The 25,980-nt window shown below is 36.6% G+C and overlaps 1 protein-coding gene across 2 annotated transcripts in view; it reads left to right on the forward strand.

Moving 5' to 3' along the window:
• The window catches only part of LOC113226430 (neurogenic locus notch homolog protein 3-like), a 134,139-nt gene extending 110,402 nt beyond the window's left edge, over positions 1-23,737 (forward strand). The window contains exons 2-25 of one of the 2 annotated variants that reach the window (XM_026459038.1): positions 4,004-4,092; positions 6,319-6,465; positions 6,675-6,868; positions 7,513-7,744; positions 7,821-7,961; positions 8,210-8,531; positions 8,605-8,897; positions 8,989-9,188; positions 9,330-9,513; positions 9,605-9,809; positions 9,975-10,168; positions 11,197-11,365; positions 11,784-11,931; positions 13,959-14,159; positions 15,345-15,534; positions 16,557-16,733; positions 16,830-16,883; positions 17,265-17,393; positions 17,947-18,087; positions 18,817-19,077; positions 19,510-19,656; positions 21,097-21,311; positions 21,976-22,110; positions 22,831-23,737. In XM_026459038.1, the coding sequence (XP_026314823.1) occupies positions 4,029-4,092; positions 6,319-6,465; positions 6,675-6,868; positions 7,513-7,744; positions 7,821-7,961; positions 8,210-8,531; positions 8,605-8,897; positions 8,989-9,188; positions 9,330-9,513; positions 9,605-9,809; positions 9,975-10,168; positions 11,197-11,365; positions 11,784-11,931; positions 13,959-14,159; positions 15,345-15,534; positions 16,557-16,733; positions 16,830-16,883; positions 17,265-17,393; positions 17,947-18,087; positions 18,817-19,077; positions 19,510-19,656; positions 21,097-21,311; positions 21,976-22,110; positions 22,831-23,094 (4,407 nt within the window). In that variant the 5' untranslated portion in view covers positions 4,004-4,028 and the 3' untranslated portion in view covers positions 23,095-23,737. The remainder of the gene's footprint in view (positions 1-4,003; positions 4,093-6,318; positions 6,466-6,674; positions 6,869-7,512; positions 7,745-7,820; positions 7,962-8,209; positions 8,532-8,604; positions 8,898-8,988; positions 9,189-9,329; positions 9,514-9,604; positions 9,810-9,974; positions 10,169-11,196; positions 11,366-11,783; positions 11,932-13,958; positions 14,160-15,344; positions 15,535-16,556; positions 16,734-16,829; positions 16,884-17,264; positions 17,394-17,946; positions 18,088-18,816; positions 19,078-19,509; positions 19,657-21,096; positions 21,312-21,975; positions 22,111-22,830) is intronic. The other variant, XM_026459039.1, reaches the window with a different exon arrangement.
• The last annotated feature ends 2,243 nt before the right edge of the window (positions 23,738-25,980 follow it).

The raw sequence follows: 25,980 nt of genomic DNA on the forward strand, positions 1-25,980 counted from the left end.
TAACTTTCTTGTTCACAAAAAAAAACCGAGTAATTTCGTTCGTAGAATCTTTAAATCCTTAAATCTTGAACCGACCGATACAGTTTAAGACGAAAAATTCTTTTGACACGATCAGTCTCCGTAGCATGCCGCTGCGATAAAGCTATTATATCCACATTTAGCTGTCAAATTCGAGTGATAAATCGGCATTTTAAAATTTTATCACATTAGCTAACATGGCCAGCAACGAGACGTCACATTTTTATGTCATCACGAGCACCGCGACCAATGACTGCACAACATGGCTGTAAAGTCACAGCTGATTTTAAATAAAACATTTTGACAGTCCTGCACAGTAATTTTATCAACGTAATTATTGAGCGCAACAAACGAGATAAAAGGAAATAATGAAAACAAACAAATACATAAATAATAACTAATAGGTATAATGCATAATATCTAAAAACAGAAAGTACAAAAACCCGAAATTTTTTGTTTCATCGTTTTCGCGGCGATGATTAAACGACACAGACAACTATAATATATATATATTATACAATTTCATACCGTTGTCATTGTTCCTCAAAATGTATTAACAATAGTTCATTACCATAACGACTCATCCGTAGAACAAAGACCTATGTGCAAGATTGCTTATTCTCAGGACGCTGTACATTTCTATCGTTGTTCTTCGCTGTAGATGTCAGATCCACTGTTGTTCGATTTTATATTTCCGAGATGAAATAATAATAAAAATTCTGAACACACCTATACATAGGCCTTAGTGAATAACAAGATTATGTATATATATCCTCTTTTCGGTGTATAATCACATCGGACTCTGTTCTTCGGATGAGTCGATAAGCAAACTCAGTAATTATCTACTGAAATAAATATTGTCAGGCGGAGGTTTATCACACGTATATTATTATTATGTAAGGTTTTGTTTGCCAGATCACGATCTAATAATAATCGCGACTGCAATAACACAATCGTAATAGCCAATATTTCTACATAACCTTTGGGATTGTTTGTATAATAAAAAAAGCAGTACAAAAGGGGTACAAACCACAATTTTGAAATGTTTATAAACCACAAACGGTGACCGATACAATTGTTTTGTTTCAAGGATCAAAGCATTTGCAACGTGAATTAGGTACACTAACATCAGCTTGCACAAATGAATTTAGGCTTATAAAGCATTATTTCTTGTAGTTGTTTTATACTACTTAGGTATACCATCTCAGCTCGTAAATATTTCTATATGTCTGCACATACAGGGAACACCTGCCGATACAGTTTGAGTTCAGCAGAGGTAAGAGGTTATTTATCATATGTTGTTTTAAATGTTCTAAACAAAAGTACTTGAAAGCTTTATGTATTTTTCGCTTGCGTAAGGAAATTGCTGACTGGCAATGAATTTTTACACATAACATTGATTTAATTAGGCTAACGAAAAATTTGCTTTTAAAATACAATTCAATACAATTCATTTATATAATAAAATACAATTCATTTAAAAACTAAATTAATTACATATGTCAATCCGCAACGCAGGCTTTCTCAGGAAGACACAAATATAAATCAGCAACAGGCTTCGCCAAATAAAAATTAATAAATACAATTCGCCAGACTTAGCCATGAAAAAGGACCGCTCTGAATCTTAGCTGGTTCAAACGTCGCCATACCGTCGCATTACCGCGGTGAATGGCCAACGAAATTTGTTGCACCAAGTAAGATCGAGAGCGTGGATCACAGCTTGTATCTCTAAGGCGACGACCCAACTCCTTAACGAATTCGTTGGCCTAGGGTTTTGAAATACCAAACTGAAACTCAGATAGTCTTTATTTCATAGGTACGCAAATTATACTTGAAATCGTTATATCTCAAGTAGAATTTGCCTCATTCGTAAGGCAGATTCCCCTGAGAAGAATGAGCAAGAAACTCTAGGGTTGCTCTAGTAAATATACATGTGTACATATTTATCATTTACAATATTTCTTTCAAACATCATTAATCGAGACTACCAGCTAAAGCTAAACGGGTCACTACCGCAGATTTTACACAGACAGTTTTTTTTCCTATAAGCAGGCAAAGTTAAGATAAAGTGAGATTTTTAAATATTTTTGCAAATAACTAGATAGATAAACTTTATTAACCGATATAATTAAATAACGCAGATACAGATTAAATTTTAAAAAAGAAATACGTTTTTGCATAGCAGTGACAGGGCGCTGACTCAGCATATGACTAGGTACCTTAAGGAGCTGGTGTACATACCGAACCAACAAGGAGTCCTCCTTGTAAGTCCTTAACAGTTTATACAACCTCAAAATATGGCTTTGGTTGATTCAGCATAACAGTGAAAGTGTAGCATCAATCATTTTGGAAAAATTATATGTTATAGTAAAATTGAGGAAATACGCTGATTACTATATGGTTTGTAAACACGATTCCTGCAAATTTCCATGTTAGAAAAAAAAAACAAACTTATCTCGAAATTTTCAAGAAAACCTATGTGTTCAATAGGTAAGTAGGTTTATATCAACTGAACTAAATAGAACTTTAATTTAAATTTTTTTTAAATTAAAATTTAATTTAATTTAAAAATAATAAGCTTTAATTTCGTTTGTAAAAAATAAATTCTGAAATAAAGCCAATGAGCCAAGCAAAAATGAACCGTATTAGTACGGGAAAAAATTGAATTCGAACTGTGGTAGTCTCGACTCATAACGTAAAAGTTATTTGTAAGCAAAAATATAAGGACGACTACGAAATAATAAATATAATAAAATGTAAATAGTGCATCTAAAATTATTAGTATTATTCGTATACACTCGATATCGTCGGTGGAAGAAATGGCATAAGCAACATTTCGATGTCAGTTTAAAGGTTTTTGTTATCTCATACAAATAAACACACTTAACAATTCTCCCTGTATAGGTGGCGGTTATAATATTTCAAACTACAACCCCAACCCCTCAATGCTGCAGTTCTATGTTGTGGTACCATAAGTACACATTACTGGACAGATCTCTTCCTGTGACATTAGTTTATAACTATGTATAAATAACTCCTGTTAGTAATATGCCAAACATACATAATATTACATATTATGATACAAGCAACAGACAATATGCGGGAAAGCCCGCTGTGTGCAATACGCAAGTGGCACGAGGACATATGCGCACACGCGTCGCATCCTGATGCGTACTCATTGTTATAAGGATTCATGCAATCGGAATTTAATTAATCGTTTTCTCTGTGCGTCAAAGAATAAAGTTTTTCTTTGATATGAAATATATAAAACAAGAAATTGTAAGTAGCAAACCACCAACATTCATATTGTATAAATATACTATTTCAATCTAACTTCTAATGACTGTGAATCAAATTGCATGTAACACCTTTATTCTACCAGTTCATACAATAAATGTTACTGATTTGTAAATAGACTTTTTAGTGATTGTGATTCTTTTTTAACCGACTTAAAAAACAGGAGGAGGTCCTCTATTCGGCGTATTTCTGTACCGATTTCGGTGATTTTTTTTTTTTGTTGAAAAGGTAACTACTGACTAGTGGTCTCATTTGAATTTGAAGAAAATATTCCACCTCTAACGGTGGCACATTAGGGGATGCATCCGGTTTATTGGATTTCACCCACGAAAGAATGGCATAAGTGGAATTATGTCAAACATGTTTATTGCTCCATTAGATACAGAAAAATATAACCCGCATCCTCTCCAATTAGAGATTAGATACAGAAAAATATATCACCCACAGCCTACTCCAATAGTAGAGGATTTGGGTTCATTGAGTATTATTTTTGTAATTTTCAAATCGTGTTTTCTCAATTTCACAATTTTTGAGTTACAAAAGTACTTGGTCAATACATAATATCGCGGACACCAGCCCGTTACACCGAGTACCAAGTATATAGTATCGCACATGAAAGTGCGATATTATGTATTCACTAAAAATTTATAATAATAAACCTAACAAAAAATCGTTTGTTTGTTCACAGATCGTCTGTGTGTAATGCAGCAGGAATGCAGTCGGTGCGCGCGGTGAGGGCGGCGCTGCTCTGCGCCTGCGTGCTGCTCCTGCAATACGGTCCGTTGCGCATGCCCACTTTCTAGCTTACCGCTGCTATACTGCGCACGTTATATCCGAGATTAGAAAAATGCTTATTGATGCTGATTTCTTAGAGAAATCGAAAGTGCGGGGAGGGCTATGATTATGATAACCTGTACTTTCTTTGCGTTTTATAAGTTGGTGAATAATTTTCATAGCAAAGTCCACAATGAACTTTTTATAGCAAAAGGAGACATATTATGTCTGTTTTATTTAATAACGCTGTATAGCAGAATATTACGACATTGAACTAAGTACTCGTATATGTATTGATGAACACAGCAAACGAAACTTTATCGTGAATAATGCTGAGGTCACTCCGCGAACGAAGCTTTTTTTTACCCGGAGAAAGCGCGAGGTTATGTGGGACTCTCTTCTCTAAAAAGACAGACCTACCCATTAATACTCCGGGAGTGTTCCTCCACGCTCCTTGTGACGGGAACGCGGGGACTCCTCCGCATTCTTCCGCGAACCCATCAGTGCCGTCCATTTGCACGGACCCTTCCAGAGTCCAGGGTGGGAATAGCTGTTCACCCTGTTCTCTTAATCGCAGTGGACTGCCTGGAACACTTGGCAGCCCACTACCATCGCCAGGGTACCTTTACGTCCGAGCTGCAGGATTCCTCAAACCTGACGCCCGAGGGCCCCAATGGGGGCGGAAGCATGTGGGCATAAGCCCGCCTTCTTCGGCCCGTTCTCCTCCTGAGGGTTGGAGTCGAGAGTGAATCGTCCTCTCGTCTGCGCTTCGCGGCCTCCTTCTGCGCCATCACTTCCTCGCAAAATGAGGCCAACGCCTCTCATGACGCTACGTCAGCGACCAAGGCCTTGACCACGGCCGGCAACGAGAGGTCATTTCCCAAAGCTAACTTACCAAAGTAAACTAACCCAACGATCCCACTAGCTATGTAAAATATGTCGTCCTTCCGCCGCCCTTCACCCCCCGCACGTATCCATAGTCACTACTTACCACGTATTTTCATAGCTTAGCTTTGCATGCAACTACGTGAGACATGAGCTAAGCTAAGATAGTATAGCTGGCATAGTTGGTTGCATGCAACTGTGAGCTAACCTAAGTTAGCCGTCTTCTTACCTTAAAAAAAATTTACTAATTATAATTACTTAGTACTCTTAGTTAAACTCTGTCATACTACTTTATTGTGTATAAATGCAGCTATATTTAGCGCTATCGCTGTAGGTCATTTCGATACAATTTATTTTATAATTTAATTGGTATAATACTTGTACAATAAACCTCATAAAACCCAATAAAACATTGTATCACAATATTCTTCATCAATTAACAGTCAATCCGTTAACATACCGGTTACAACTTCACCAATTAACAGTTACATAAAATTAATAACAACACTTCGATGTAATACATATACACGTCATGTATATTTTATATCACAATGATGTAATGCAAGATGGTATATATAAGACCTCCGAGATCAGAGATAAACAATAGACATTGTTATATCCCGCGTGAGTGGTATAACGTATTCACATGAGCTTGTCATACGTTGTGTCTCTGTAGTACGTACACACATTCCTACACGTGCGGCCAAAACAATGTTTTCCACACTCTTTCCTTGGAGATCGGATAATGTTTTAAAACAATCTTATAATTCTAACGTGAATTTATCGAATATTTCAACTATCGTTGCGCTGTTGTCGTCAACATCACAGACATCAGGCTCAATTGACTGCCCAGATTTAGTATCACAAATATCTCTGAGAGTTCCCTCTAAATGTTTCAAAAACAATCCAGTTTTGGTTCTACCCCCGGCCCGTACTAATTACAGGCAAAGGGAGTATATGTAGCGTGCAAGCAATAATTTTAACATTATGTGTAATTCTTTTGATCTGGATCTTTTCAATACCAGTGTGATTTCGGCAAGGTGAGTACTGAGTGGGTATTTCTTTGACTTATAGTGAGGCTTGCAACTGCGGTTGTCTTTTTATGTTTTACTTAATAAGTTATGTTTTATGTAGGTAACATGTTAGTTAAATTGTGCGTCCACGTTCCTTATTACATTTCTTTTCGTGAGGATCTGCAATTGGCTCTCAGTTGTGACTATTATTATTTAATTTAGCTTCTTTAAGTTAGTCTTGGCCATTGAAGTAAATAAATAAAATAAATAACTAAGAACTGTAGTATGTTGGTAGGTAATCGTTTTGTTAAAGGTATTTTTATTGTTGTAGCAAGCGCGGAGCTGATAGGCAGATGTCCGTCAGAGCCTGGAGTTTGTAGTGCTCGGGCAACGCCATGCACCTCAGACGACTATTGCGACAATCAGATCTGCTGCAACACATCTTGTGGGCAGGTCTGCGTCGACCCGCTTTATACAGGTACGTCATTCTCTGGCGATATAAATAGAATATATATACTAAGTACACAACCTTGTAAGTTAATTTCTTTCTCAGCCGCTACAACAGGTATTAGTCACGGTTAAATAGATGTCACTCGAATCTAACCATTCTAAGGGAAAAAATCGATAATTCCCGTATTTCTGATGTACTAAAATGCGCTAAACTGTTAAAATTGCGTTATATTGCAGGTTGTGAAAACATAAAACTGTCATCAGAACGGATATCTCGGGCCCTCGTGGCTGAGAACAGCCGTGGTGGTAGAGGAACACTTAAATCAATCCGCGCACCAAGATGCAGGATCTCTGATGGGGAATTCGAGGAGATCCAGTGCGATAATGAGATTGTCAGCTCTTGTTGGTGCGTTGATGAGGCTGGATTTGAGGTATGATTTATTATTAAAAATTGATTTATATTTTTTAATTTAAAATAAATTTGGAAAGAGCATTGAGATAGGTTTGAGATGTAGAAATCGTGGGAATTGTATATGCTACTCATGATGTAACTTTTGGTTCAATCGTCCAAATGCAGATGGTTATATACTTACATTTACAATCACGACACGCATTCCAATAACATCATGCAATAACGCATATATAATATTAATAACGCACACACTCAACTCTGTGTCGCGGGTGCTATGGACACACATAAGACGACCACAAATGACACCCAAACTCACTAGAGTAATAAATGTAGGCAATACAAATATTTCTCCCGGCCTGGGAATCGAACCTGGGACCTCTGCGAGACAGTCCGGCATGGTAACCGTTCGGCCACGGAGGCAGGCAGGCAATAGGTAGTATTGATATTACTCTACGCTATTATAGTCGCGAGTTGGATTATGTTAATTTTACTAACTATAGTTACCAGTAATGTACTCTATCTGTTTATACGTACATATAAACACGACCAACCAAACCATTAAACAAATGAAGAAAGGTAAACTTTTAAGGAGTTGGTAATCAACCACGGCAATTGCCGTAGACGTGAGTTGCATTCGCACATAAATAAACATTTTATTTTTAGGTTCCTGGCACAAGAGCACCGGCGGCAGCGTTAGTCAACTGCTCAAGAACTGCTCCTTGTGCGGCTCACACTTGCAGGATGTTATGTCCTCTTGGTTTCGAGCTGGATGCACAAGGCTGTCCGCTCTGCAAATGCCGAGACCCTTGTTCATCCATCACATGTCCAGGATCATTATCGTGCCAACTAGAGGAGACGCCATGCTTGCGAGCCCCTTGTCCTCCTGTGCCAACATGTTAGTATAAGTCATGCATGACGTGGTAAACGGTTTCATATATCAAAGGCCTAATACAACTATTCGAAATTTACAGGTAAACGAGGCAGAAGTTTACAAAACATCTGCCCCGCTGGTGAACCCCTTCTTATATCTGAGACTAACCGACCATTCTTATGTGGCACTGACCCAGGAAAACCAAACTGCCCACCACTGTATAAATGTCTCGTTGAAAATGGTAAGTCCATAAAGCATAAGCCACAATCACCTATTGTTGTCCAAATACGACATGTTTACTGAAACATGCGACGCTATCTATAACAATCATGATTCAAAGACAAATACGCCGCTCTAAGGTTGTATTTTGTAAATAGATTATGTTGGAAATGTAAACAAAAATTTAATTAAGTTAAATTAGATATGTTGCCACAATTAACTAGGTCGACAAAACTATAGTACCCTCATACTCAACAATCAATATTACAGGAAATGACTATGGCGTATGTTGCCCTGCGTCTCTAGAACTCCAAAAAGCCGGTACTTGTCCACTGCCGTCATCAACAGAAGAAGACTGTGGTACTCCTTGCGCTCATGATCTCGAATGTCCATCTATGCAAAAATGTTGTGACGGAGGAGAATGTGGAAAACATTGTACACTACCTCACAATGTGACTATGTGCACGCAACAAAAAATGCTAGCTGAGCTGTTAGTGGTCAGTGAAAAGGAAGGCAGAGGCTATGTGCCGCAATGCGCATCGGACGGGTCATTCAGATCACGACAATGTTCGAGAAATGGTTTAGTTTGTTGGTCAGTTTGTAATTTTATTGATTTTCCGTAAATTTCAAAGGTTAGAATAGTTGTTAAATTTTCGACTTTCCAGGTGCGTTGACTCAGATGGTAATAAACTTCGCGGATCAATGGGTCCTGCTCATGGAGTAGAATGTTCTGCAGTCCCACTTCCTGCGACTCGCAGCGGGGCTCGAAGTCTCAACTCGTGCGCTAGGGCACTCTGCGCAGGTGTATGCGAATACGGATATAAATCAGGAACCGATGGTTGTCCCACTTGCGAATGTGACGATCCTTGTGCTGGTTATCCTTGTCCAGACGAACAAGAGTGTGTCAGAGTCAGAGATGCTGACTGCTCAAGTGAACTGTGCACTGGATATCCTGTCTGTAAGTCCTTCATACTAAGCTACAACCGATTCAATCTTGTTCAACGAGTTAAATATGGCTAAATTTCTTAAACTTCCTTCTCATTTTGCAGGTCGACCTCGAGTATCATACGAAAATCCCTGCGATGTTGGCGTCCCAGCGACGGACGATATAGGCAGTGTAGTGGGCTGCGAAACTGATCCAGATTGTCCTGGCGCTCATATTTGTATGCGGTTCAGACACAGCAGTGCAGCCGTTTGCTGTCCCGATCCTACTTTTGACAACAACGCCACTGACAGCGAAATTATGGAGGTCAGATGATGTTCTTAATAGAAATTGAATTATTTAATAACAGTCGTAAGAGTAGTCGATTAACATATTTTAAATTTTTGCGTGGAATTTGATATCATATGAACGCAACAATACACCTGTAAAATACAATTTATTTCTTAGGTAAACGTTGAAACGTGCGGCACAGAAGCAGAATCATTGTGTGGTCTGAATTCGACTATGGTCTGCGCTGATGGGGTTTGCGACAATGATCTTGTGTGCTGCTCTACGACAAGTTGTGGCCCTGTGTGCATTGATCCGGCAAAAATGCGTCTACAGACAGATAGAGTGGACGATATTCCTACAAGTCAGTCAAGAGATCACAGATTTAATTTCATAACTATGTTGTTATATGCTATGCTGTTATGTGTTATGACTTGATTATTAAAAAATTGCAGTGTGCGAGTATCTCCGAGATTTTGACGAGAAAATGGAAGGTACCGTTGACGGGATGAAACTGGCTCTACCGGCGCCCACGTGCAAATCTGATGGTTCATTCACGGCACAGCAATGCGCCAATGGACGTTGCTGGTGTGTCGACTCCTTCGGTACTGAGATACCTGAGACCAGTACCAATAATGCTTCAGATGTTGATTGTGATAGGTCAGTACATAGTCTTATAGTTATAGCCCCCGTTAAATTTGTCAAAATTCAATAGTTGTCAAAATACTAAATTTGTTCGCCGAAAGTTTCTAGCGATCTTATGATACATACATATTTGGATGATAAAGGTTTTATTTTAGTCTAATCGATTGTTCATCCTTTCAGAGTAAGAACAGATCTTGAATGTCTAGACTTAACTTGCCGCATGGGATGTGATTACGGTTTTGAGCTAGGATCAAACAAATGCCCTACATGTAAATGCCGTGACCCATGTTCCGGCGTTACTTGCTCTGCTGATCGGGCGTGCACTGTTGTGGATGTCGCCTGTGACGCTGAGTACTGCCCTCCTGTACCTGCGTGTAAGTAGTTTTAGATTTAAAAATAATAATAGTGTATTTATTTCCAAGCATTAGTTCACAGCAAAAACATTAAATCTAGGATAAGGTTAAAACATTGCAAAATAATATATTCCCTGACTCTCAAAGTAGGATGTCTTAATTAACAACCTTACTACAAAAAAGTGTGACAATAAGGTTATTGCATTAAATTGTAAACAGAGAAAAAAAAATTAAATAGAAAAATATAATAATAATGTAAAAGAGAGAAAATAAAGATCAATAAGAATAACTGAAACAATATGCAAATTAAACGAACAAAATAGTAATAATAATAATAATAATAATAAAATCATATTAAAGATAACAAACTAGGTGGTGCGCGCGTGCGTTTGTGTGTGTGCGTGTCTGCGTTCATGCGTGCGAGCGTGCGTGCTTGCGTGTGAGCGTGCGTGCTTGCGTGCGTCGTGCGTACGTGTGTGCGTACATGTGGAGTGCGGGCGTGCGTGCGTTTGTGGGTGCTTGCGTGCGTGCGTGCGTGTGTGTGTTATGACATTTTTCTAATGCAATCTGCATGACTTTTTTCAATAAAATTACTATATAGAAAAAAATTTAGTATATATTATTGATCCTCGGTTTGTTAAATATTCCGTCGAACCATAAGCCAAATTAACCAAAAACGTAAAGAGATTTTATTGAGATGAGCTAATTAAATTGTTTAATCTATTTTATTGTACAGAAATGAGCTTATACACCTGTACTGTCTGCTATGGTTCTATAGTGTATTTGCGTACATACTAGTTACTTTCTTCTGGTGGCATAACTTAAGTCAGCCCATGAGACAGAGGAATGATGTTGCACAATAATTTGGAGCACAAGGAGCTGTCTCACCGCCAGAACGTTGCAATCCTGGTATATCTGGATTGTAGTGTATCTAAATGGTCTTGGAGCATGACCATATAATATGATTGATGCATGATTTATATAAAGCTTGAGTAATATAGACTAAAACGAAAGTAAACGAAGCTATAACAGTATTTTATTCTACTTAGGTTTGCCCCGAAAACCTGGCCATTGTCCATTCTTGGTACCGTCAAATGGAGTTTGTGAGTGGCTCTGCAGAACTGATGCAGAGTGTGGACATAATGAGCGCTGTTGCGCGACAGGTTGCGGCACTGCTTGCACCACCACCATGCATCAGTCTGCTTGTCAACAAATGAGGTAAGTTATCTCTAAATGTACTTTAAGATATCATAAGTATTATTTTATGAAACTGCCTCCATGGCCGAACGGTTACCATGCAGGACTGCCACGCAGAGGTCCCAGGTTCGATTCCCGGGCCAGGAGAAATATTCGTATGCCCTACATTTATTTCTCTCGTGAGTTTGGGTGTAATTTGTGGTTGTCTATGTGTGTGTCCATGGCACCCGCGACACAGGGTTTCCCTAATGCGGGGCTATGTTGAGTGTGTGCGTTATTATTATTATTATTATATTATTATGATAGGTACCTAATAAATCATAAATCAAATCTGCTGATATCATCTAGTCGTGGATTAAGATTAAATTAATTGAAAATGTTTATTAAGAAGCTTTGGCACTTCTTTTATTTGGATTCGACAATATCTATAATTTTCCAGATCAGCAGCACTTCACACAGCAGCTGAAAGTGGCAGTCCACCATCGTGGTCTTACATACCGCAATGCAGGGATGATGGTTCATATGAACGTATACAGTGCCGAAGAACTGACCAATCATGTTGGTGTGTCGATATTGCTGGCAACGAGGTTAGTTTTTCATACATTATAGACTTCATTATGAATAAATATGCTATGCCCATGACTTTGTGCATAGCATAGACAGATATTTTTGCAATTATTAGAAGATCTTCTGTTTTATCGGTTCGAATATAAGTAGCTAGGTACATTCGACGAAGTTAGATCAAAATGAAAATTATCTTTGAAATTTTTATTGAATTGATATTTAATTATTTTTATGTGAAGTTACTCCACTAGTTTGTTAAAATGATTAATACAAAGATCGTACATTCTGAAAAAATTTTTCGATCCGGCCGGATTCGAACCGACGTCTTCTAACATACCGTGGCAGACGCTATGCCAACTAAGCCACGGAAGGAACCAGCGGACCTCACGAATTTTTCTAAGTCCTTGCGTCGTATCTTTGTATTTGGATTTTCATTGACTTTTTAGCCGTAGCGCCATCGATCGAGTCTGAGAGTGGAATTGTGGTCGGTGTGGTGGAAAGTGGTCGGAATACTGAAACACAGGGTATCCTAGTACAGATTCCGCTCTCTCACAATTGTCAAACACGTTGTCATTTCAACTTCTGTATGTATCTTTTATAAGATCAATACCATTGTGATTGGAAATGGAAATAAATGATTATTATTATTATCTATGAGAAATCTGTGAAAGTATTTCGTAACCCAGTTAGATACCTTTACAGCTACCAGTCTCGACTATAGATGTCGCTATTCATTGTATTGAATTGATATTCAATTATTTTTATATGAAATTACTCCACTAGTTTGTTATAATTATTAATACAAAGATCGACCACTCAGAAAAAATACCTTCGATCCGGCCGGATTCGAACCGACGTCTTCTAGCATACCGTGCCAGATATTTAAAAAAAAATATCTTTATTTCGCAGGTAAGCAATGATGCAAGTGCATTTGAAATCATTACATTTGTCACTTTTTTTCCTAATATATAATAATATAATAAAATCCTAATGTTGTCACGCGATTACGAGTATTTTAACAAATAAAAAGCTTGGTGTCCCATTCACACCAAATATTTTCTTAATAAATTTTAGTCATAAGTCACAATAATAACTATTTAAGAATGTATCGAGTTCTTCGGTTTTCGCGATTGTTACACATAGGAAATGAAACTATTATTCCGGATTTAAATCGCGTACATTTGTTTTTTTTTTCAATTAACCAACGTTTCGGGCCCTTTACAGGTTCCACGGTCACGGTTGACTCAATAGTTTAAAAAAATCAAATGTACTAGATTTAAATCCGGAATAATAGTTTCATTTCCGATATTTTAGATTGAGTTACTTTTCTTGAAAAGCAGCAATATGTTCTTCGTGGTTAATAAATTTACTTTACCTGTGAAAAGTAGTTTGTTTCTTGGATTTTTAATTGGACGTATGGATCCAATGCATATCCAGTCACTTTCGAGACATGGCAGTTTGAAGTTTAAAAGTGTTTCTCACTGTTGTTCTATTTTCAAAACTTATAATGTCATGTAACTTCAGAGATATATATTTCTGTGTATATGTTGGATTTTTTTTTGCTGATCTAAGAGGTTAGACTTTAGGAATCGTTTCGTGCATATAACTTACTTTTTGATTTTGTGGATTGGATCCTTTTTGCTTAACAATTATTCTGTGTCTTCCATCTTTGCATTCATAATCATAACAAAATTAGTGGAGTTAATTCACAAAAAATCTCAATAGATACATTTGATTGAAAAGTGACATCTGCGTCAGTTGTGATACCTATAAAGCTGCGCGGTGAGATGGCTATTCAAAGATCTCTCACTAGATGTCAGTAGCGAAGACGAATGCCGAAAACAGCACAAAGATCTATAATAAAAACACATAAGAGAATTTCGACAACTCGGTATCTATTGCTCTAACCACTTCTACGGTGCAGCATGGACGTGGATTCAAGTCCCATCGGGTCGCCGTGTCGAGGAAATTTTTTCTGTGTATGCGATCTTTGTATTCATAACAAAACTAGTTAATTCACAAAAAATCTCAAATCTTTGATATATTTTAGATTCCTGGCACAAGAGTAACAAACTCGACACCGCCCTGCGATTCGCCTATCGTATGTCCTGAACCGAAATGTGAGAAGACGTGCCCCTACGGACGACAACTCAACAACAACGGTTGTCCAACCTGCCATTGCAGGGATCCATGTGAGGACGCCAAATGTCGTAATGACGAAACCTGCGAACTTGTTTCAGTGGAATGTGATGTATGTTTACTGTCTTGTACTTTTTATAGCTTTTTTTTTATTAAAACTAAGTGACGGGACGAACCAGTCGTGCGCCAGATGGCAAGCGACACGCCTGTCCATAACAGTTGCAGTACCACTCAGAGTTTGTAACCACAAAGATATGAGGGGCACTGCCACTGCGCCCGACACCCTGAGACATAAATTGACATGTCCGGCACTGGTTCGCAGCGTCCTCGAGGCGAGTGCAGTGGTCTGGTCTCCTCAAGGGAAGAAACATATTCTTATGTTGGAACAAGTACAAAAAAGTTTTTAAGATACCTATATAAAAAGAATCACATTTACTACCCATTTATGTATCCAACACGGTTCCTACAGGGTCACCTAGGTTTCGAGTCGTTGGAGTTACGCAGAAATTTGTCCTTACTCACCTTCGTATTAAATGTTATAAGGAATAATATAAACAGTATGTACCTTGTGGAAATGACCCTTAAATTCAATGTACCTAGAGACTACTGTACCAGGCGACGAGGTGTGCCCTTGTTAGCAACTGTGCCTACACGCACTGAACAATACCGACACTCTCCCCTTCCCCGAGCGGCTTCTCTCCTCAACTCCGTACTCGCAGCAACGCCGCAATATGATCTATTTGTGACAGGGATAGCGAGACTGTTGAATGAATGGAAAAGAGTGCTAGAGAGAAGACAGGATGGTTTTTAGTTTATTAGTTAGTTATTTAATTTAAGTTTAGATTAGTAATATGTTTTGTTTAAGATTTTTACTTGTTTTTAATTTTAATTTTTGTTAATTTTTCTTTTGTTTTATCTGTATTTTTATTTTGTTAAAATTAAATTGGCGTAACGCTATGGTCAATGAATACTGTCAGGTTACACCATTTATAATTGAATAAATAAATAAATAAATAAATGTCCAATGTGCCTGTAATATCGCCAGTACCCTTAGATTTCTATATCGGAATGCAGTAATGCTCACATTACTGCTTGGTGGTGGAAATAGGTAAGGTGGCAGTACTTCCCTGGACGAACACTTTCACACTAAGCTCTACTGCTACTTAAATCTATACTATTTCAAAACAGAATTAATTTTATTATTAATTTAATTACTTTTAAATGCATTGTGCCAAGTTACTTTATGAGTTCTTGATACACGGTCCATAGAATAAAGAAGTGTCATAATAATTCACAGGGAGAATCCTGTCCACCTCTAGCTCGATGTGCTCCGACTCCTCAGTGCCCAGGAGGTGTCGCTCCTCTCCAAGCACCTGATAGTTCAGGCCCTCTACCATGTGGTCCTAATGCCGCTGCCTGCCCTTACACGCACGCATGCCGATTTGCTCCACACGACTCTGCGCCTGCTGTCTGTTGTCCCAAGCCTCGTAAGTACTTCAGGAATTGTAATTTTTGTTTCATTAACCGACGACGAAAAGAAGGTTCTCAATCCAACTGTATTTTTTTTATATGTATGTTACGCGATAACTCCGGTTTGTGAACCGACTTTCATGATTCTTTTTTGGACTCTAGTTCAAATTTTTAAACTTCGACACACGCTACTCCGACAATATGTTACTTCGACATTGCTTTACTCAGACACTACTCTACTCCGACAATATTTTACGTCGACATGATTTTACTTGGACACTACGCTACTTCGACAACACGGACGAGATGTTTCTTAAAAAAATCTTTGTACTCAGATAAGAAAAATCATCATTACAAACCCACGTACGAAATGGTTTCTTATATCGATCAATACAACAAAAAAGACAGCATTATATAACAGGAAATTTATTTTATTAAAATACAGAATGTTTTTTAAAATGGCACAGTATAGGGAAATCGAAACCATAGAAGATACAAGGAAACTATAATCTAACTAATATGTAATCATGATTTTTCTTATCTGAGTATAAAGATTTTTTTAAGAAACATCTCGTCTATGTTGTCGAAATAGCGTAGTGTCTGAGTAAAATTATGTCGATGTAATATATTGTCGGAATAGCGTAGTGTCAGAGTAAAGTAATGTTGAAGTAACATATTGTCGGAATAGCGCAATGTCTGAATAAAATAATGTCGATGTAACATATAGTCGGAGTAGCGTATGTTGTAGTTCAATTTTAGTCTCTTTTTTGTTGGAATGAGGGTACCTCAATATTGTTCCTATTTAAATTTGAAGAAAATATTACACCTCTAAGGGTTGCAAACTAGGTGATGAATCCGGTTTCGGTTACCGGAAAATCGATTTCAGTAAAACTTGGCAAATAGATGTAATTCCACGAACTTTTGAAGTCGGTTTTTTTCATCGGTTTTTTTTTGTACTGACATTATTCTCACTTCTCGATTTGGAAATGTTTATCTTCGATAACTATTGTTTTAATATAAAGGTTTATTTTTGGTGCAGGTGAAGTTTGCTTCGAAAACAAAGACGAGGGGCTATGTGTCGGTGGTGATGGCATCAATACAACCCGTTGGCATTTCAATCATGAGAAAAATCGTTGTGAAAGATTCCGCTACCACGGCTGTTCTGGCAATCATAACAACTTCAAGACCAAGGAGGAATGCAATATTGTTTGTCCTGGTACGTCCTAATCTATTCATAATAACTATTACATCTACACTGAACTAAGTTCTGTTATGTATAGAACCACCAAAGTAACTTACATTTTTATGACAGTGAAAGATGCTACAGCGAAACTGATCAAAGAGGAGCTGACGACCCCAGATGAAGGCACGTTAAATATCATTTGAAATTGTTTTTTATTTTGGATCTAATACTATATTTGTGGCATGTATACACAATCATTTAGCACTGTCTTAATATGTATTTAAACAATTTTGTGATTTACAAGAATACAGTTTTTGCAGGATTTTAAGGAAATATGAATTAACGACATTATTTACTATTGTGTTTAAGAACCTTGCACGGTACATTTTGATAAAAGCACTTCACAGTCTAGGGAACTCATCTGTACACCATTTTTACAAAATTATAAATTGCTAATAAGGAGCATGGTGTGTAAAACATGATAATCACTTGAATGGGATTTCAATACGTGTGAATCACAACCTGAGTCGTACTACATGTACGTACTGTTATTGGTTTTTACAGTGCTGAGCCCGTGTGAAAGACTCCGCGAGAAGAACGAAGCGGCATCCGAGAAATTCGGCAAGGGCACTTTCATCCCGAAATGCGATGCTACTGGAACCTGGGAGCCAGTACAGTGCATGTCTCATATTGGTAAGAAATCGCAAAAAAATTAAATGAATTGTATTTATTTATTTATTAAATAATTATAATATACTATATTTATTTGACATCACAAGTACAGAGAGCAATGATAAGATTTCTAAAAATAAAAAATAGGCTTATGCTAAGTCGACATTATGTTTTAACATTTATATGCATTGCATAAGCGATGTCATGCCAGTCCCACACTAGGCAAAGCCCGCCTGTGGCGACCCTATTACGATTCCATTAAATGAATTTCGACAATAATATTACGTTACACGTTGCATTATGATACTTTTAATATTAATAACAATTTATGTATCTATTCACGTATATAATCTAAAGTAAAACAAAGAAAATTAATTAGAATATGTTGAAATAAAGTAGCATGAATTAAAATAATTTAGACTAAACTGGAATACGTATATCTAATAATAATTATTACTAAGGTGCATTTGCAATTATTAAGGTGCAACGTATATACATCTTAATAATTGCTTAAGGTGCAACGTATTTGCATAAAATCGCCGTGTGTAACCGCTCTTATTTGTGATTTTCGTAGATGTATGTTGGTGTGTAAGCGCACGTGGAGAGCCCCTCAAAGGATCTTTGGTGCGAGGAGCTAAGCCGACATGCAATTTTAGACAAGCACGTAAGTGGGTCCAACGCGATCCGCTTGATGAAAGAGCTCGTGCTGATGAAGGTAAGTCGCTTAATAATGACTCTTTTACAACATTGTCGAAAAATTTCAATGTATTTATTGGAATTAAAGGCGTGTATGTATACACTTTATTGTCCATATAATAAAATAAAAACGTTAGTGTAGAAAGGCGAGTTTATTCCATAAACCTTTGAATAATTGAAAGGAAGTTGGCTCTTCAGTCGGCAACAAAATCTAATATCATGAAATTGAGAAAGTCGTAAAAACCTGTTATAATATATATTATATACCCAAGTATAAAAAATAAAGATAGTTTAATGGTTTTCATTGTCATGATTCAGGGTCATTTAGTGTAGATAAAAATGGTGTAGTAGCAGTAGAGCTTCTTGTGAAAGAGTTCGTCCAGAAAAGTACTGCCACCTTACCTATTTCTGCCGCCAAGCAGTAATGCTCACATTACTGCGGATTTTGAAGGATGCTGGGGAAATTACAGACACATGGGATTTATTAAACCTATGTCTCAGCGTGACGGGTGTAGTGGCAGTGCCCCTCAGATCTTTTATTTCAAGCTCAGAGCGGCACTGAAATTGTTATGGACAGGCGTGTCGCTTACCACCAGTCGCACGACTTGTTCGTCCCGTCCCTTGGTACCGTAAAAAAAAATATTTTATGTCACGAATATGTTTTCTTTTAGAATTCCAGCGTGAACATGTCAACCAATTTAATTATATAGTTATGTTACAAATGAGGCCTTTTTGTCTGTTATTTCAGTATTAGAAGAACTAATCAGGCAAATGACAGCATACCGCTTTGACGATGACGGAGAGAGTGAAGAAATTGACATTGCTTTAGAAGAAAGAGAGATTCAATCAGACCAGCCAACAGAAACCAAGAATTCACTAGAGGTCAGAGAAATAATCGATCCAAAACCCACTGCGGTAAAGGAGGGCACTGTTATTGTGGTTAATGAAGTTAAAGAGAAGACAATTTTGAAGACCAAATGTCAACTGATGCAGGAGGAAATTGAGAATGGTGAGAAAATACATACATTTCATTCGTTTTCTTTAAGCGACTTTATTTATTCAGGGGCTTTGGTCGTTAATGAACATGTTAGCCCCTATACCTCAAGAAAACAATTAATAAAATCAAAATACTACTTATCATTAAATGTTAAATTAAATTTTACCGATGTCCGTGATGTCAGATGATTTTAAATGGTGAAAATACGATTGTAACATTGTCAAGTTTGTATTTTCGTATCGTAGGCAGATTGGCTATTTGGATATAATAAACTAGAGGCCAGATTCTTATTCTTGGGGTTGATGGTTTATCGTAATCATTCGCCAGATAAACCATCAAACTAATTTCAAAATTTCGCTAAATAATCGAATAAAGTGGAAGCTCTATCATTAGCCCAGTATTGTAAAATACATTGAAAATATCCACTTTGTATGAATTTTGCAGGAGCTGAAGGTCTACGGCCGCGATGTATGGCCGATGGGTCATTTTCACCAAGACAATGCTCTCGCGGAAGATGCTGGTGCGTAGACGCAGCAGGCCAGAGGAGGCCTCATGCTTCCATCGTCACAGATAACGGACAGGATCCTTGTGGTAAATATTAATTTAGTAATAAACACTTAGATACCTACTTCTCTTAATTCTCTCAAATCTTTAACGAGCACCAGTTCGGTTGTGTATGGAGTACTGCTATCTATCCCCTTTGGAAGGACTGTGTATATAACTTGTAGTATATAACCAGGTAGATAACTTGGACTCGGGGGAGCAAAAGCAAAACACTAATCAAGTTGCTTGCTTACATTTATATTTTACAATTTAGTTCTACCCTCATTCTTCTTCCTTCGGACTACTAGAAAATCCGATACATTTCATCTTTGTCGTTAACTTACTGCCCATTTGGCACGAGTGTTTTGCTTAATTATTTCTGATACACGACAAAGTAATAGAATACCTCATCGAGTATATGACCAGAAATAGAGACGAAATGTGATTTAATTTGTTTGAAAACAATTCTGTATATTAATATCATTACCGTGACAACTGGCTAGCTCGAAACAATTGACGGGTGTCGTCAATGGGTGTCGTCAACTGTTTCTTTTCAAATCGACCAGTTAACTTGGGCTAGGCTATAATGGACGCCAATTGCAAAATTACATATTTAATTACCGATGAAATGTGATTCCGTTTGTTTTGTACTTAAATGTTTTGCTGTTTATCTCACACCATCGAATAGAACAGCACGGCATTGTTAGAGATATTATCTTTATTACAATAAATACTGAATATTTTTTGGAATATACGGAGACGTACACACAGATTAGTAGTTGGCCTGTCTATATTTCAGTGCAAAAGAGAGTTGATATTAAAAGAGCTGTATCGCTAATGTGTTACGAGGAATATATGGCCCTTATTTCGTCTCTATTTCTGGTTATATACTCGATGGAATACGTACACATATCTTTCTAATTTGTGGAATACACTGTATCGGTAGCTGTGGTTTCCAAAACCGGCAGTCTATGGCTGTTCAAGGTTAGAGTGAATAGGCATTTATATTAGACAAAGGCTAATGGTTAGGGGATGGATAGATAAAACATGTCATTTGGTTTCCATAGTCTAAGGGCTAATGTCATCAGCCACATCGTCGGTTAGATTGTGGCCAAACATTCGTCTCTTTTTAAATTAAAAAAATCAATATTCGCACCGTTTTCTGGGCAATGGCCAAAAAGTGGCGCGAATTATGAAGAAAAGAGAATCATTGGCACATTCTAAATGTTACCAAAAGTAACCTTTTGATGTTTTTATTAATGTATATTGTTTAAAAAATATATTATTAAATTAAAATCACAAATATTTACTTAATAACTTACACTATTTTTATTTATCTATAATAAATTTTACAAATAAGTAATAAATTTGACTTTTAGTGTTTCGTTCAAAAATAAAAGCTAACTCCCTAACTAAGAAACACTGATATTTTCAATGAGAAACGGATTGGATATAATTACATAAATGTATTTTTTATTTGTATTTCAGAACAAACGCAAGTTGAATCAGCTTTATTGGAACTTGAATTGCTAGGAGTGGAGAACGCCGTTGCTGAGCGCGCTCGAGCCGCATTAGAAGTTCAGCTGGCAGCACTCGGGGTTCATGTACCTGTTACTATATCAAAAGACAAGAATACGGCAAAACTTCGAGCTTCGCTTTCTGGGCCTAGGGCCGTTGACATCATCTATCATATAGAGAACATTGTAAGTAGACTTTTAAAATTTGTAAATGGTACCTAAAATAAATTGCTACATTGAACGTCACGAGATTTGTCATGTGTGAACTCTACATTGGGTTCCATTACGACCTCGGTGGCCTAACGGTTTGCACTATGGGCACAGGACGAGGAGGTCAAGGGTTCTATTCCCGGTAGGACCAAATTTAGGAAATGAAGTTATATAAAATATAGAAAATGAAACTATTTTTCCGGATTTAAATCGCGTATATTTATTTTTTCAAACAAACCGACGTTTCTATAGTCAACCGTGACCATGGGACCTGTAAAGGGCCCGAAACATCGGTTTGTTTGAAAAAACAAATATACGCGATTTAAATCCGGAAAAATAGTTTCATTTTCATTGTAACAATCGCGAAAACTCGTTATATAAAATAGTTATGATCTGGATGTTCTGGGAAGTACCGCAGAGTGAATTCCTTTGCTCTGGTGCTCATAACACAGGGAATTCCTTAGTTTGAGACCAGGCATTTGGAGTGGTTGTCAATAAAAAAAGTAAAAAATAAATGTAATGTTAACGCACTAAACAAAATGGATAATGATAATTCATTTTAAATATTACTTATTATTTTTATCCGGCTATTAATTAATCGAAAATGTAGTTTCAAATATTATTCTATAATTGTCCGCAGGCAAAACAGGAAAAAATGGCTGAAAGTAACAAATCGGATGACAATGTTCTCGGAGCCGATTTCATTAGAAGCGAATACAGACTAGCTGCTCCCACACCTTCCATGCAGCAAAGAGAAATACTTAGTGAATCTACAGTAGGTTTCCAATAAATTTGTAACTATGCTTTCTAGTTTATAATTATAATACAATACCAAGAAATCTAAATACTAAACTAAAAAAGGCTCAACAAACACAAAGACAAATTTCTTCGATCTAACTGGACTCTAGAAATATTGCAATTGTTGCGACACATTTTTACTTTGCATGTCCATGAAGACGGGCGTCGTTAAGCAATAGAGAGCGCTGGCACCTCAAGGCATCTTTTTATTAGCCATACAATTTGTAAAAAATTTTTCAAAACCTGAAAACCTGAAATATATTTAGCAAAGGCAACAATTTACTTCAAAACATGTTTAAATAATCATTAATCTAGTAACACAGCAGGAAGAATGAACTTATAAAAATGTGTAACGTACAGGAAAAAAATAGTTTCCGCGTCAGTTATCAGGGGCGATATGAGCTAATAACTCTATACCCGATAAATATAATGTAACTCTTTGCTTGGCTGTGTGAAATTTCATGGGTTTTCCACAGGTGGCGCTACGGTAAAAAGCCGTTTAAACCCAATACAAAGATTTGCAACAGACACAGAATAATTCGTTAGATCTGCCGACTCGGTCTGTAACCCCAACTGGGTTAGAGCGGTGGCCCCGGTGCGGCAACAGACGCTAGTTCGAATCCACATCGAAGGAATTTTTCTTTGTGTTTGTTCGATTTTTCTATGAATAATAAACCTTAATATTTTTACTTTACAGGTGTCAGCAGCAACATCTTACCACACAGCGCTAATAGTTTTAGCGGCTACTTCAGCATTCATCATTAGTGTACTGTGTGTTCTGGTCATGCTATATCGGGCAAGACTTCAAAGAGAACCACACAAAGCAGAGCGCTTCTTACCAGCGGCACCACCAGTCTACGTACTCTCAGCAGACGAAAAAGCAGAGCTAGCAAGAGTATTACACGCTCCACCTCCCCCTGTCCCCCCACAAACGACTGATGACGACCACACAAGAGTATAAGTGTTTCCGCTCCATTTACGTTACTCAAACGTTGTTTCTCAAAGACGTTTTAAGTTAGTACAGATATTAAAAGTAATAACAGGGGTCCAATTATAATTGGCTAAAGGCTAACTAGAGCTTTGAGTAACGTCGATGTTGTAAAACGTTAAATTGTCGTCGTTCATTCAATGGCAAGTAGAAAGAACTTAAGAACAGCAGAAGTTTTAAAATAATATTATACGTACTGGGTTATTTGTAAAATGCCAACAACCTCGCAGAACTGTACCGCCGTCGTTACTTGAAAGGGCGACAAAAACTCAATAACCGAAAAATAATTTTTAAAGAAATTAAATCGAAAGATACTTTTTTCTTGCAGTAACTTCATAACTTATTCATATATGAAAAATAAAAATAGTGACAGATCGGCCTTTTTTTACTGATCATGGCAGTATAAAGAACAAAATTAAAAAAAATATGTCACATGAGCCTTTCAACTAACGGCGGCAGTATGTTACTATTGTCATATACAATACCTTTATTCTATGACTTTTTACAAAACATAAGTTTACCCACAGACCACATAAATATTAGGTTTACCTAAAATAAAGTTATAAGTTTTTGTCAAAGTCAAATAATCATATATTGCATAGGTAAAATTTTTACACTCGAAAACGTCATTTTTTAAGCTACTGCTCATTCACTTCGCTGGGAAGAACGAGCAAGAAACTTACTATAGGGATTGCTCTTTTCAAATAAACTTAAATGCTAGGTATAGAATACATTTTGAGTCACATTGTCACTCCTGTTGTCTTTCCATAGGTACAACTTTATCTAACACGTAGTGTATAATTTTGTAATATGACTTTTCAATTAAAATACTTTTAATGTAATTTTTAAACTTAGGAAAAAGTAATCTTAATATATGCTCCGGAATCTTATTGTAAAAACGTATACAGTTCCCTATAAAAGAATCGTTTACCTTACTTAAACGAAATCGTGGTACCATGAGTTTGGACTTAGTTCTAAGGTTAATAATATGGAAATTTTCCTTCTTAACATGTATTGTGATTGTTGTACTATCTGATACTTTTTAGATTTCTATCTCGTAAATTGTACAAACGTCCTCCCTGACGACTCCCACTCGCGTTCCTGCGTTTTGCACAGAGTTATTACCGTCTAGACCGATCTATTTAAATATTGTTATTGTATGAAAGTAAAATGTGAATTATTAAAACTCATGGAACATAAGTTGTTGTGCTAAGTTGTCAGTAATAGAATCCTGGGAGGTTATTAGTAAAATACAAATAACCCTGTAGGTATGTGTAGTCACGAACGCACAACTTGTAATGCTAACATTATATTTTTTTTAAATAACTCATTCAAATACCAAGAATTAAAATAGGAACAAATTTAAAAAAATTAAGAATTGAAAATGGAACTAAAAGAATGGAATCAGAGCTGTTACACACGCGCGACTGTAAGCAGCGATTCAAACACGCGACTGCATCGATACAAACGCGCGATTGGATCGCTGCACTTGCGATCTACAGGCGATAGGCAAGAAAAGTCGTCGTGTACAACCACTCTTAAGTTACATAAAATCAAACTATTTCCGGAATTAAATCGCGTATATTTGTTTTATCAAACAATTCGACGTTATGACTGTGCCACCTCAGCCAACCGTGACCACACAAACGTCGATTTGTTTCAAAAACAAATATACGCGATTTAAATCCGGAAAAATAGTTTCATTTCCTATGTGTAACAATCGCGAAAACCTAAGAACTCGTTACATACAATCGTTTTCTATAATGAGGCTAATTGAAATTTGAATGCTATTTTCATGTTTACAGAAAATAAAATAATTAAACATTTTTACACATCAAAATAGCACCCAAATATAAGATAATTATGTACCTACTTTAGTATTTATCCTTTAAAATACCTACTTAATATTATAGAAAAGAAATTTTATGTGGGTTACACCACTATTACACTGATAGCCTCAAATGAATGTTGCTTGATTCATAATGATGAGTAGCATAGCTGTAGCAGATTTTTACTTGTCGTTGAACGAATTTTTATCTTGTTAAGTTTTATTTTAATTATAAATAAGATTGCGCAGTGGCGTACGTCGGCTGACCCGACGCACGCCTTTACGCACCTTTTAGTTCCTCTCGTTGAGTCTAGATCTTTGTAATATTCAACATTGTACTTGAATATTATCTAGTTTTTTTAAATTCGTATCTTTATGTTAGCGATCTTGTCGGTTTTCCTAAACCTAAAATTATTTATTCTAAAATGCTTTTGCTTTTTTTAATAGTAAGTTCAAAAATAGCAATATTTTTTTTGTAATACGTATTTTGGCTTGGTTTTTAAAATAAGCACAAGAAACTCGACATTTGTATCCAACACAATATAACTTTATAAATCAATATTTACATTTTAAAATAAGAACATGACTCGACGTAGAACTAATCTAGTCTGATTCTCATTCTTATATATATTAAACTACTTATTATATGTATATTATTATAATTCTCTTCATCACAAAATCTCAGAAATTATTCTGTTAATGTAAATAAACTTAGAATATTAAATATTCATCTTCATTTTGTAAAAGTACATGAAACTATCTGACCAATTGTCTCTTAATATAATGTAAAAAGAAAAATGTTTCCAATGAATGCTAGAAATCTCTACCTATTTCGAATTTCCACTTATTCTATTGAAAAGATAATAAAGAATGAATTTGTAATTTACTTTTAAAAATAAAGTAATTTTTGTAAGTTACCCGAGTATTTATTTATACAGGGTGTTATCGTTAAATGTACCTACGTGATCATTCCGTAAATATAAGAGACATTAAAAAGCTTTAAACTGATATCGCAAGTACGTTAAGTACCG

This window comes from Hyposmocoma kahamanoa, unplaced genomic scaffold, assembly GCF_003589595.1.
Source record: "Hyposmocoma kahamanoa isolate Upper Pololo Valley unplaced genomic scaffold, ASM358959v1 192, whole genome shotgun sequence".
NCBI classification, from domain to species: domain Eukaryota; kingdom Metazoa; phylum Arthropoda; class Insecta; order Lepidoptera; family Cosmopterigidae; genus Hyposmocoma; species Hyposmocoma kahamanoa.